Here is a 14,527-nt window from a genome sequence, read left to right as displayed (position 1 = left end):
TCTATTCTGAAACAGAAATCATAGGCATTGGAGCCACATGTCTTTCTGGGACCTCCTCAGAAACCACTACGGTTTCTCAAATGTTACTAAACAAAGAGGCATGCAGGAAGGTGTGCAGTTACTTCTACACATACATGCTGCCAGCCCAGATACCAAAACTTGTTCGGAAGTAAAAGACTCCGAAAAGTAGTCCTAAGTGCAGGTGCTGCAAATGCATGCCTCACTGTAGCAGACAGACCATCTCCGTATCAAGCAGGCTGTGCACTCACATAAAGAAGGAACAAGAAAAAAAATCTACAAGATAAACACTCATCTCTAACAAAGTTTATCAACATAGTTTTTATTGGTCTCACAGAAAGTGTATGTATGTACACACAGAAAGCTTCCATATTAACAGACAATCCTCTGCTTTCAAAGGAGCTTGCTGTGAAATTACAATGTGTTATTTTATCCATAATCGTTTCTATAGGCTTTTTCTTGGATGCGTAACACCATTCTCCGAGCATAAAAATCCCTATATTCCTCAGGCAGTTCTTCAAGTGTTTTCAAGGCCCTGTCCAAGATCTGTATAGCTCTAGAGGCTGCTGTGGGATCTTTATTTCCGTAAGTGTCACTCTTATCATAGGACTCAGCAGGAAGGTGCTTCCAGAAAACATTCAGTGCCACTCCAAATTCCTCAGAAAGTACATTATGGAACCATAAAGCTGTTGAAAGAAGAGTGTCCATAAACACAAATTACTATTGAAACGTCCATGTGACTCATGATAAGTGTCACAATCATCCAAACTAAATACAGTTGTGGAAACAACTTGAGTATTGTATTCTTTTGTTTATTTATAGATATTCATCCCTGAACATATTGCATTGTACCAAATCTAAGAAATTCTTCAAGACATTCACATTGATCCTAACTTCACACAAAAGTAACAACTGCTGAATTATAAAGAGATACTCAAAGGTAAACAAGTGTTAAGCATGTGCACGATGAGACTAAACCATCTTCCCTATTCACTTCACTCACCTCTACTCTGAATGCAGATATCTAATTTCATAAGTGTAGTCCCCAACCCTGCACAGACTGTCCCAGCATTCACATAAGCCACCAGTGTCAGCCAGGTCACCTGTGCAAGTTGTTTTTTTCACAGTTGTTCTTTTCACAGTAAAGCCATCAAATTTTCAATTGAGTTTCTGTAGCTTTTGTAAGGAAGAAAAGACACTTTTGCTTCATCAAGTACACTTTAAAAATAAGTTTAATATAGTATATTTACCCTTTTTCAATTTTAAGCTAAAAAACTGAACACTGTGCTTACTGCAGCTTAGTTGCATGTACGTGCTGAAGACATCAGAAAAGTTTGGTGTGAGAAACGAACAGGAAGTTTCTTTCAGGTTAGGAAGAGGGGCTGCTTCTACCTTCTCTGTAACATCCACATACACTTCTCAAAGAACGTCTCCTTTTTCAGCCATCAGCATCCCAGAATGCTGAAAAAGCCAGCACTATTCTCTGGACTCAAAAATCCCTTTATTCAGCCGTTCTTAAGAGTGCTGAGTGTGTCCTAAGTTTGCAGCAGCACACCTACTGGCAAAGACAAAGGAGTATCTGTGCTAAGTAGAACAAACCAGAAGTTATGTATGCTGATATTAGCAACAGTGTGACATATTTTTCACTAACTGTAATCAAAAGTTTCTTTAGAAAGAAACACACATGGTAAATTTAAAATTAAGTAATGAGTCCATGGCTAAGAATTTATTTAAATCATCTTAAAAAAACCTACTGCCTTCCTGTTTGCTCAGATAACACAAAAAGCATCAAGAATAAGTATCTGCCACAAGGTCCTGACAAGGTTAAAACTTAATAATAAGTAGCACTAGTTCAACAGGAGTAATTCAAATGCCTTTCTCTGATCACTAGAATTTTCATCTCCAGCCAGGAAGCAGCTTCTTATTTTCTGCTTATGCAGAAAAATGATCATGACTTGCCTTGCCATTCCCTAAAGGTGCTTAAAAATTTCTGGAAGGTCCAATACCTCTACTCTCCATAATTCTCTTCAAATCGTGTGCCTCACAGTTCCTCTACCAGAGCTACAGAAGAACAAAAATGGTACTTCACTCAAATGCTGTCATTAGAAAACACAGGTCACCAAAGTAATTTCAGATTCCACAAGTTGATTTTACAGTGCTAATCTATTTAAGATGCAGGTTCAGAAGCATAGAGTGCAATATTGAGGGAAGGTAAGATTTGCAGGCAGAGAGAATAATGCCTTTTATTGGGCTAATTAGTACAGTTGGAAGAAGTAGTGCCTCTCCTTAGAGCACAGAAATGCTTTAGTAACCTCCTACCATCCCTAGAAATAAGAAATTGCAAACAAAACTGTTTAAAGACATAACATGCTCAGGAACCAATTACTTACCTGGAATAAATAACACATCTCCTGCTTTCAGAAAACATTCATAGCGCTTGGCTTTCACAAAAAGGGGATATTTCTCCAAGTCTGGGTTATCCACATCCAGCACCTCTGATTTAGTACCTAGGAAAGTTTCCAGAAGTAATGAATAAACTTTTCTACTCTTCCAAACAGTAACAAAACATTATTGCATTGCTGGAAACAACAGTCCTTGAATTACATTTAATAGTGGTTTATTGTCCCGTAACTGTTCTGAAAAACAGGCAAACCCAATGGCACTCCTGATTTACTGGAGACATATTCTTCTGTTGTCTGCATTTCTCCTGTAAGCGCAACCTTATTAACACTAAAAGACACTAAATGTCACACTTAGAACATTATTTTGAACTAGACAGTGCTGTACTCCTCTGTGGGTGCTGTAAACAGAAACCTGTGACGCTCCAGTGCTCCTTGGCACATCCCCTAACTTGCCCCACTACAAAGCTTCGCTTTGACTACAGCAAACAGCATCAGAGTTAAGGGACCAAATGACTTCTTTTACATTAAGCTGTTTGTTAGTGATTTTCTTTCTTCCTGCAGTAGAATACTCATGAGCTGGAAAGGCAACTATGATCACCAAAGTGAACTAGACGTATACAACATACATACCTGATAAATATAAATACAGCGCATCTTGAGGACTATATAAGACAATTCGTTTTCTCCCTGTTACTTGGATTAAGAAATTGTCCATTACCTGGAATGAGCATCGTAAGACAGATGTCAGCCAAGAGTTAAGAATTAATACATAGCCTGCAACTTAGCTAAAATACCATCAGTTCAAAAAAGAGAATTACTAAAACCTTCATATGTTAAGAATTAGCCAAAAAAGCTTCCATACACAGTTAATCTAAAAAACTCACGAATATGAGTTACTATATCCCTTAGTTGCACACTCCTGACAAACAGTATATTGGGAAATAGAACACTGCTGTCTGACAAACACTGCTTTCTGACAACTTCTTGTTTTTCCTTAAATAAGAATGAAGTTGTTTTATCCTAAAACACAAACACATAAACCAGCAAAATACAATACAAAATATATTTTGAATTCCTCTTCCAGTGTTACCCCTACCTCATTCTGCTGACTCTCTATTGATAAAGGATTCTTTTTCCTAATTTTATTTTTCTTAAAAATAAATTTATTCAGAATTACACTGCACAATGTTAGAAGACAATATTATTTGGGATCTACCGCACTGCAGCAAGAGACCACCCAAATCACTGTACAATTAGCAGCAATCTGGCCATTAGAATAAAAAAATAAGGTAGTCTTCAAGGTGAAAATGTTGAAAGTTTATGTGCCTTCAGAATTTTTAACTGAAACTCAAAACAGTAAAAAGAAACAAAGAACAAACCAAACATTCAATCTTATAAGCATGGAATTAGACATAAAACCAGTAAGATATTATGCCCATACAATACATATAAAAGTCACTGTACCGCTGAAGGGGATTAATTTCAGTATTTCAAAACCTGTGAAATTTGTCATTAACTGATCTTCGTCAGACATTTGAGACTTTTAATGTCTCAGCTTCATGATGCCATCCGCAACATTTTATGCTAAACACAGGTAATACCCACATCATAATGTGTCCATAATTGTAATCCAGCTGAGCTGATACGGAAGACACTAGAGAAAAAACGTTCCTTCTCAAAATATTCTGGAATCAGAACATCTTCTGCCAAAATAGGAAACTGCTTTCTGATATCTGCAATATCCTAAAACAAAAAAATACTCTTAGAGAACCATACACGCACATTAAAATAAGGGAGCACTTCACTATTGCTTCCAATGTTACGAAATACAGGGCCAGAATTTGAGCACTGGCTGAAGCAATGCTTTCTGGTGGTCACCCCTACAGCCTTGACTTGGTCAATGATATTAAAACCAGCCACAGTGCTGCTTTGAACCACAGCAACCAGAAATCACACTGAAGAAGCAAGAGATCATCAGAAACCCTTTTATATTAGTTTACAACAGAAGATAAAGAATGAGAAAGGAGCTCTCGTATAGCAACTATTTTAGACAATTAGGCTTAAATAATCTGATTAAGTCCAGTCAGATTCACAGCCCAAGCAACCATAACAAGTTGTATGCCTGTACTACACAACCAGCGGATGACAATAGGCTTTTAAAAATATTCCTGAACTGCAACTTTACAATATTAGAGCTGTGATCTCTACTAACTCACCTTCCTAGCATCTTCACCCACTGATCGTAAATAGTACTTTTCATCCTGAAGGGAACACAAAAAAGAGAATTGTTTTGTTTTTTCAATAAGAATTACCAGCATACGTAAACAAAGAGCCTGTATTTCTCATTAATCTAATGCAGGGCTTCATTAAATATGGTACCAATAAATGGCATTTACAAATTTGGCTGCTCTGCCTTTCCTGCTCTCTGCTGTTCATCTCAAGAAATGGGAAAAATAAGTTAACTGAGAGTAGGAGAATGAAGTCGGGGGAGATGTCAAGTGCTTCAGCATTGTTGTCACTGAATGGATTCAAAGCAAATGCAGACAGGATCTTCACAACATTGATGCAGGACATTATTTCAACTGGCTTCAAAATTTACAGCGTTCTATGTAGCATAAAAGGTGAAAAGCACGTCTACACTCAAAACTGTCTGCTTCCTAATAACAATTATCTGACTAATCCCTAGCTTGAACACTGATATGTAAAGATAGCCACACATTTGCTATTCAGAAATTATGTTGCAATAAACCTATGTTTCCATTTTGATAGCCGACATAATCAACATCTAAAATACCTTTATGACATTTTCATGCAGAACACATAAATGATACAGTTATTATTCTAAAGCATGGTTTGATTTCTCAATTTTATGTTGGAATTTTTGTTCATGTAAGCAGTTTTTGTTAACAAAACCGGGACCACTGAACAACTCCTGAGAAAAATTACTTCTCCCCAGATTTTTCCCTTGCTTCAAGCCAAGCCACATAAAACAATTACATCCAAGATCACATGCTTTACTGGAGTAAGGCTTTAAATCACAATTCAACATTTCCCCCTTCATATACTGGAAAAATAACCAACAGAAGAAACTGGGACTCTAAGGAAATTACCTCAGAAAGAAAAGTACTCCTTGTGTTTGACTTCAGCCGCTCTTCGTACAAATACATCAAAAGGCAGAGTTCTAAGATAGAAATATTTAAAATTTATACAACGAATCAATGAAACAACACGTGGTCCAAATGCCAGGTTTAAAACCATAAGCTCTCTTAGCATATCTAGTATAACTGAAGATGCAATATGCTGCTTTTTTTTTTGAACCATGGTGACTAATCAATGTGTGGAGTAGAAGTTTAAGGAGTTCTACAAAGATATACACTTGCAGACTCTGTTTTATTAAATTGTCCCAGTGGAGATCCAAACAAACTCTTGTAACTGCTGAGGCTGGAAGGCACCTTTGGAGATCCTCCAGTCCAGTCCCCTTGCTAAGAGCAGGGTCAACTAACATAAGACTGCCATAGGACAACATCCAGTTGGGTTTTGCGTATCTCCAGGGATGGACATTCCATAACCTCTCTGGGCAACCTGTTCCACTCTTTGACACCCTCACTGTAAAAGAGGGAGTGTTTTGTAACAGTCAAATACAACAACTACTGAAGCTAATGGAAAAACAAACAAACAAACACTAAACTTCTGGCTTCAGCTGAACTGTTATATCATGCCCATTTACATTTGCTAATGAAGAAAGTGAGAGCACAGCCCACAACAGCTTAAAACTGATGCATTCTGGTGCTGCCACAGCTCTGCCCTCGTTGTCTACCCAATTTGTCCCATCTCTTCCCTTACGCTAGCACTGGCGTTCACCTGACCTCAACGGTCAACCAGCCAGCAAAGCTGAAACAGCAGAAAACATTCTGCAGCACATCACGATGCAGCTGAATGAGTTCCAGAACCAAACTCAAAGACAGGGTAGAAGCACGCAACTTACAACAGCACTGCATTTCTACTCACATGCATCAGTTTAAAATCATGGAGCTGCATGTTAAGTCCTCAGTACTTCTATTCATTTAGTTTTACTTATTCTCTCTTCATATCAGAATGTGGGGCTTGCTGTGGAAAAGGCCAAAGCTTCCTGAATTTCAAGTGAAGTAGGTGCAAGTCCTAACAGCTTCTGTAATGAAGCACTACCAGGGCACCTCCACGTGGCCGTCTACAAACCTGCTAAACCCAGCATGCTGGGAACTCACAGTAAGAGGTATCACAAAAACCGAAACAGACTGGGGAAAAGGAAATACAGCGATGCAGCAAAGTCATTCAAGTACAACCTAACTCCAAAGATTCAGAAGTTCATTATGCAGTGAGCAAAACACAGCACGATTAAAGGTGTTTCTTCCCCCTAAAGAACAGGTCCTACTCATAGAGACTTATAGCTTGTTTACAATTAGAGCACGTGCTTCAGTCTTCTTACAGCTTTAACAGACTGAACATCTCTTGTTCCCACTTAGGGAACACAAATAACTGAAATAAAAATGTTTAACCTTGAAGAGCAACACAATGACTGAGATTAGATGAACTCTCAAGAAATGTTTTGGCAGCTACATGAGAGGGACTTCAGAGGAGATTAAGAATTTATGTGACTCACATCAACATTAAAGAGCTGGTGAAACGTGGTACCTAGTGGTTTGAACATTCTGAGAGCTGCACATGCTAACTCTGAGAGGAGCTTGGTTTTAATTAGTAACATCTCTCAAGAGTGGAATAGCATGCCTGCCACATGCCACCATTCTAAGTGGCTCAGAGACATGTCGAGTCAGAAACGAACACTATTCAATAGTGTTGAAAGCACACCATGTAATTAGAGCATGATAGTGTATCACTCAGAATCAAGAAGGGGCATTTAAGTTTTTTTTATTAATGCCAGTGAATGCCAGGCTCAAACCTCCTACAAGAGCACACTGCCAAAATATCTTTATAGCACTTCTCCATGGAATCACTGCTAAGGTACTGTTTGGTCCCTCCTTTCACTCTATAGTATTTATCCAGGGTGTTGAGATATTTGTGGAATGGATGGGGAAATCCAGGACAGCACTTTGACACTGCTTTAAAGCTTTCACAAAATATCTCAGTATCACAAAGCATCAAAGTATTCTCGCTCTCAGCTCTGAACAGATGACTGTATATCTAACAGCTACAAACACGTGCTGTTAAATACAAGAGGCCTTGGAATGCAGTACCTATACACAAAGTTCTTACTGATGAAATCCATCTGCGGCACCGCAGAAACGTGAATCTTCACTTCTTTAGACCCCTCCACTTGGCTCAAGTAATCCACCGTCCATTTGGTCATGCAGGCGCCCAGTTCCAGTCCTTGCAGCACCACCGGCTTTCTCTAAGAAACACAAAGCATTCCATGGTGAAGCGACCCCTCTGCCCGCCATCGCCGCCCGACTCCGACACCCTCCGGCGCGACCCATCTTGATCCCACTGCCCCTTGGACCCCGCGCTGTGCGGGGCAGCCCCGCCGCCCTCTCCGTCCCTGCCCTGCTCCTCGGACCCCGCCGCCCGCGCGGTGCGGAGCCGCCCCGGCGCCCCCTTCATCCTCGCCGCCCCTCGATCCCCACCGCCACCCCCGTGCGGAGCGACCCCAGTCCCTCTTGATCCCCGCGGCCCCGACTCCCACCCCATCCCTCCCCTCCTCCTCCGCCCCCCTCGATCCCGGCCGCCCTCTCCATCCTCGCCGCCCCCGTGCGGAATGGCCCCATCCCCGCCGCCCCTCGGCCCCTGCCGCACCCGCGGGCAGACGTCGCGCAGAAACTGCTCCCGGCTGACTCCCCGCAGCCGCTCCACCCGCTCCACCCGTTGCTCCATGGCCACTTCCAGCCCTTCCCGGGACGGCGGTGCCTATGCCTAAGCGTTCCGCCCCCTTCCGGGGAGCGGTGCCCGCGCCTAAGCGTTCCGGCCCCTTCCCGGGGCGGCTGTACCCGCGCCCAAGCGTTCCGGCCATTTCCCGGGGCGGCGGTACCCGCGCCCAAGCGTTCCGGCCCTTCCCGGGGCGGCGGCGCGTGCGCTCCCGGCGCGTTTCCCGGCGCGGCCCCCATGGCGCTGCGCGCGCTCCCGTCCCGCGCGCGCTGCCTGGCGCTCCTGGCGGCGCCGCGCCCCCCCCCACCCCGCGCGCCCTCCGCGCCGCGCCCCCGTCCCGCCGCGCGCCTGTGGAGCGACGCGGGGCAGCGGCCGCAGGGCCAGGAGCCGCCGCGGCGGGTGGTAGTGGTGAGGCTCGGCAGCCCCCTCGCCTGGCTCCGCACCCGCTTCTGCCATCTCCTCATCCGCCTCTACTTCGACCGAGAGTTCAGCGTCGAGGAGTTCACGCGCGGCGCCAAGCAGGTGGGCGGGGGGGCCCGGGGAGGGCTGCTGCCGCCGCCGGAAGCGGTGTCTGCTGTTTAACCTACGGTAGAGTTAGGCTTCATCCGAGTAATTGTTTTGTCTGGAAGCCCGACAGGACTTCCCTCTGGCGGCTTGTTTTTTATAGCGTATTTTCTTTCGAGCAGTGCTTTTGCAGACCCTGATCATTCTTTGGAGACTACAGCCTCCTGTGTTCAGTCTGAGCTGTGCGAACAGGTGTGTTTTTGGGGATCACCTCTGCTTGCAGCCTTTCCCCATCTCAAATGCAAGGTCAGAGCTGGCTCCAGAGCTCCAAATTAGCAGAGATTTGGCTGTTGTGAAGTTCATAATGACATTAAAATTTATCCACGTGCCTATAAGTGGGAAATCCATGCTGTCCTCAGCTCTTGTCTTGCTGCACACAATTGAGGGGAATCGCTCCCTCACATTGCCCAGGCCTGATAAAGGATGCTTGCTTTATGGAACTCCAAAATGAGTCTTACAGAGTTTATTTGCCAGCGTTTTTGGTGTTAGGCCTCAGACAGGTGGTGTGAGTGCTGGGGTTGTTGTATGCAAGGACTCCAGCTGGACTCAATGATCCGTGTGGGTCCCTTCTGACTCAGTCATTCATGTGAGTGTTGGAGTTATGCAGGGACAGGAGTCGGACTCGATGATCTTTGCGGGTGCCTTCCAACTTAGGACATTCTGTGATTCTGTAATAAACGTTGGACTGGACGCCGAATAATTTCAATCAGTCCTTTTTATTAATAATTAAGCAAGTGGAAAGTGAGCAAAAGCAGCGCTGGGTGACAGAGTGACGGGATAAATCTCCACTCCACTGCTGCCACACTCTTCAGCGTATATGCAGTCCTTTATATAGTCCATTTTTCTTGTTTTTCTTGCATATCTTCCGTGTGCACCTTGTATTCCACTAAGAAGCTTTCCTTGTATTCTGCCGAGAGGCTCTCTTTATCTTGAGTAGCAATAATCACGTACACTCTCCATATAAGGCAAGCAAAGTACACAACTTGCTTATCTTGAGTAGAAATAAGCAAAACAAATTGCAGAAGTTACATTGTCACAGCAAAGTTACATATACTGTATTTTTGTAAAGAAGAGCTTCACACTTTGTTGAATTTATATACCCTAATAGTTTAATTAAACAATTTCACTTTTAACAATTCTGTGAGAAAGGGGCCCGAGGGAATGAGAGAGGGGTCCAAGGAAATGGAGGCTTCTGCCCACCAAGCTGTGCCCCGTGGCTGCCCTGCCAAGCCCGGCTGAATCCCCCGCCCCACAGCTGCCAGTGCCGGAGCCTCATGTCACCTGTGGGCACAGCAATGCCATGTTCCCCTGGCCCCCTGAAACCCCAGTGTGAAACGGGTGGGGTTCCCTGATGTGGGCTCCAGGTACCTCACTGCTGGAGGAATCCAGAATGATCGGAGGCGTGCTTTTTGTCAGACTTCTCTTGTCTTCTTTTCCCAGACTCCAGAATTAAAATGAGCCAGTTTAGCCATCTCCCAAAGCAGAGTGAGGAAAGGTATTTCCATGTGTTTTAAAGACTTTATGGGACGTCAGCCGGGAACTCAGCTGGTTTTCCTAAAATGACAGCTTAGGCAGGTGTGGAGCTGGTGCACCTTCATTTCTCCAAAATTCTGGACTCACTAAGCTTTCTCAATACAATCAATCAAAGAGGTAGCAATCTGAAAGCTAATCATGTACAAATTACAGAGTTACCTGCTGTGGAGCTTCAGTTATTGTATTTAATTTTAAATAAAACAATCAAAAAAACTAGCTCGAAACCAGGTGATAGTAGACAGAATGTTAAAATGCTTAATATAATTTGAGACAGAAAAAAAATCCCTATACCATATGAATTGCTGCATGCAGAACTGCCTGTTTTACCTTGCCTGGGTGTTTTTTGTTTGTTTTCACTTGCTGTAGGGTGGTAAACGCTCTGTCAGCCTTTCACAAGTACACTATTTGACTATGTAGAGGCATTAGTGCCAGTAACTACGCCTGCAAAATTGAGGGGGAAAGAGGACTTGAGTTTCATGAAGTTTAGAGGCAAAATCAGAATTATAAGGAAGCTTTATAAACTGAAGCTTCTGTTTTGACTAAAACCGGGAGATGAGCTGGGAAGAAGGGCAAGGGGACAAAATATTTACAGGCAAAGACATGGACTGGATTATTAAAAAGAGAAACAACTTCCGTAGATTACTGAAAGACTTTTTTTCTAATAAGCTAGGTATTCGCTTGCTTGTTATCAAGAGGTTTACTGCTTCAAATGAGAGACTGAAAAGAAACTTTGTGTTCGTGGAAGCACTTTTCTGATGCTGGAGGGCTTTCATTTCAATGGTGATATACTCTGCAGGCATCTTGAATCCTGGAGTATTTAGGTAGCCTGTCAAATAATGATGGATTTTTCTCAAAAATAAGCCAACTTGGTGGTACTCGTTCATGTATTTCTCTCCTTTTTTTGTTTTTTTTTTTTTTTTTTTCCGGTAGGCCTTTTCTGTTGTTTCAAAGCTGCTGTCTCAGCGCAAACTTGACCTCCTGGAAGAACTTGTGTCAGCAGAGGTAAATGCTTTCCATCTCTTATTCAAGCAACTGATATTCCATAATGAAGTAACACATGTTCGCCCTGTCATTATCTACGAACACTACCAGTTTGGTTTAATTCGGGAAAAACTACATAATGCTGAACAGGGCAATTGTTTGTTCTGCAGCTTTTTTATGTTTAATTCCAAGGCATGAAACTTAGCTTAAAGTTATTGTATTTAAAAAAGAGCATGCTTGTCATTGAGCATAAGGACCAGTTGCCAAAAAGATTGCTGGTGTACCAGAAAGGATTGAAAGGAGGCGAGTTCCGGAGGCCAGGCAGATAGCTGACACTTTTGGTCTGTGCACCAGAATTCTGATGAAGAAAGGAACTGGTGTGTGCTCATCCCTGCTGCACTGGTGTATTCCCACTCCCAAGTGGATTGTACAGCCAATTACCAGTTTTGGCTGGAAGGCCTCAGTCTTGTGTCATGGTTTCAGGGATAGGGCTGGCCTGGCTCGTTAAACATCAGTGCTGTGTGTCCTGTGTTTTCATGAATTTGTAATTGCTGAAGTTATCTTGGCCTTCCTAGGGACGGAGGTAGCAGATGAATCAGAGTCACGTGGAGGAGATACTGTAGGTCTATGCCTTGTTACTGGATGCCGGCTTGGCTCACCCTATTACCACCCATGCCTTTGCAGCAAACATTTTGGTGCTGTTCTAGTGCATCCCAATGCACTAGACAATGGACAATCTTACTAGACTGGACAATCTTACTTCCTCTCTGTGAGCAGAGATAGCAGTAAAATGTGAGTTTGTTTCTTACAGTTGTTTTGAAAGAGCATCTCCTCTTCCTCTGCTCATCTTAAATTCTTCAGGTGACAGGGTTAACATAGATCCAGAGACCTGAAGTAACCAGAGCATGCAGTGGCTGGGGCTGTGATACCACACTACTTTTTTGTTGCTTTGGCCAGTGAATTTTGTACTGGCAAAATGTATTAGAAACCAGCACCTTCCAGTGAAGAAGCCTCTTGCTTCCATGTAGCCTCTCGATTTGTTTGTTATTCAAAAAGGGCAATTCAAGGTAGGCTGAAAAACTGAGTACGAATTAAAAATGAGTGCTGCACAGCTTCATCCTTCCTTGTGGTGTGTTTTCTCATGTGGTGTTTGAGATGATGCCTCTGTTCAGTTCATGCTCCATGCCTTTTTTCTACTTAACACAACTGTGTAGGTCTTAGGACACTGAAATACTATTGTGAATGCGACGTGGAACTTAAGTCTCAAAGCAATGATTTCTAAGTCTATTCTGGTTGTGTGTAATTGTTTTTATCAAATGGGAGCATGGATCAGAAAATGGCAAAGATAAACTTAGTGGTAATGGATACTACTTTCAAGGAAATTTGTGACATAAGTAAGAATCGAAAGCTGAGAAATATACACATAGCAAGAAATCAGCATTGAGAAGGCAGAGTGTAAGTATGATTGTGGAAGCAAGCTTAAATGGTATTTTCTGTTCTTACATACCTTTCTTTGTAGCTTCTGTTTTGATAGTACATTTTCTAAACATTTTGGTAAATGCATTGCTTTCATTGGTTTAAGCATGAACTGGATCCTCTTTAAGATATGTTTTTGGGAGTGCCAGTCTTCCGAGTGTTGTTTGACTTCTGCTGTTGTATTTGTTAATACAAATGTTGTAGCAGTATAGCTCAATATATTAACTGCAGTAGAAAAGATTATTACTTCAATTTCTAATGAAAAACTGACAGTTTTTCTGAATTTAGGTACTTCAGGTGCTGAAGGAAAAGATTTCTTTGCTCCCTGACAGCTACAGGGATGCTTTAGCAGCTGACATTGATGCAATCATGTACACAACAGAAGGAGATGTTCGCATTTACTATGATGATGATGGTATGTTTAGAATTCTGAAACAGTTCAGCAATAGGCAGTCTTATTTGCTGGTTTTGCTACTAAGTATTCATTCTCCTTACAGATGTGTTTTTGAGTACTATTTCTCATTCCTTGTTCTTGTGTTTATAGTTCCTCTGTATACAATTCCCCGATTTCCTTTTAAACCAGAACCTGAGAGATTATTGTCATGGAACTGCTTTGACTTTGGAATTTCTGATTTTTACATTATTAGTCCTTGGCAATCTCAAACCACTCAAACAAATTATTCTTCTATATGCATAAAGCTGTTGCTTCAGCAATTAAAATATATCTTCCAAGAAGAATAGTGAAGGCTGGATAATGAAATAAATTTTGCTGCCTTCACTTCTGTTCTGCTTTCATGGAATATAGTTTGTTCTAGAACTTCTTGTATTTTCTTTTCTCTATGCTAGTGATGAGCTCAAACAAGTTTTTCTTTTGCTTAAATACCAGCATTACGTGTGAAGTTCACTATCAGATGTAGTTGAGATGGTTTATAATCTAACTATGGGTCTTCCGATGAGCATTTTGAGTTGTCAGACCCAGTGAGGTTTTTTTCCTGTTTTGGGGATACGGATTTTTTCTTGCTAATTTGTTCCTCAGTTTCAGCTATTCTATGTAGTTTTGTAGTTTCAGTAGTTGGCTTTGGACCTCATGGTAACCAGCTTTTCTTCATATGGTTTGATTATGTATATCACACAACACTCCTGATAAAATGCATACCTTTCTACAGAGTGTGTTTTTGTGGTTGCCAAACAGCATGAATATGGCTTTAAATAGCTTTATTATTCATTAGTCTATCATGTGTTCTTTAAGGCTGAAGTCAGCTGCCCTTCCAGGGTCTCTGCTGGGTAACAAATAAAGAGTATTTGACTGATGAGAAAAATGAGATTTACTTTGTGCTTTGATTCTAACAGGAAGGAAGTTTGTTAGTATCCTGATGCGTTTCTGGTATCTGAATGGTGCTGACCTACCTGATGAAGTACCAGGTGAAACCAAAGTTTTCCAGATTATGTTTGGAGATGAAAGCACAAAAGAGAAAAGACATCTTTTAACAGCAAACTATGAGTAAGTTTACTTGTCCTTTTCTTTGCTCCATGTACATGGGCTAGCTGTGTGGAAAGCGGTTTGGGAACTGAAAACTTCCACACTGTGCCAGTGTAGAACTTGGTATGTTTTAATTTATCCTGATTCATAATAAAAGTTAGTTCTTATCCAGCTTTCCAATTTTTATTCTAGGGTATTTTTTAAAAATACCTGAAGT

At 42.0% G+C, this 14,527-nt stretch overlaps 2 protein-coding genes across 3 annotated transcripts in view; one reads left to right on the top strand and one right to left on the bottom strand.

Annotated features, from left to right (window-relative positions):
* Positions 1 to 325: 325 nt before the first annotated feature.
* Positions 326 to 8,852, bottom strand: TYW5 (tRNA-yW synthesizing protein 5). The gene is given in 8 exon segments (XM_054070180.1): positions 326 to 704; positions 2,409 to 2,525; positions 3,051 to 3,138; positions 4,026 to 4,163; positions 4,637 to 4,681; positions 5,502 to 5,601; positions 7,652 to 7,806; positions 8,720 to 8,852. Coding segments are annotated over 8 exon segments (921 nt in total). The 5' UTR covers positions 8,741 to 8,852; the 3' UTR covers positions 326 to 447.
* The window catches only part of MAIP1 (matrix AAA peptidase interacting protein 1), a 23,535-nt gene continuing 17,506 nt past the window's right edge, over positions 8,499 to 14,527 (top strand). For both annotated transcript variants that reach the window (XR_008450432.1, XM_009561214.2), the window contains exons 1-4: positions 8,499 to 8,798; positions 11,304 to 11,375; positions 13,119 to 13,245; positions 14,181 to 14,331. Coding sequence is in view for 1 of the 2 variants with exons in the window: in XM_009561214.2 (XP_009559509.2) it covers positions 8,514 to 8,798; positions 11,304 to 11,375; positions 13,119 to 13,245; positions 14,181 to 14,331 (635 nt within the window). In the remaining variant the exon portion in view is untranslated. The remainder of the gene's footprint in view (positions 8,799 to 11,303; positions 11,376 to 13,118; positions 13,246 to 14,180; positions 14,332 to 14,527) is intronic.

This window comes from Cuculus canorus, chromosome 6 (genome assembly GCF_017976375.1).
Source record: "Cuculus canorus isolate bCucCan1 chromosome 6, bCucCan1.pri, whole genome shotgun sequence".
Classification (NCBI taxonomy): Eukaryota; Metazoa; Chordata; class Aves; order Cuculiformes; family Cuculidae; genus Cuculus; species Cuculus canorus.
Note: the sequence above shows the minus strand (reverse complement) of the source record. Positions and strands in the feature narration are given on the sequence as shown.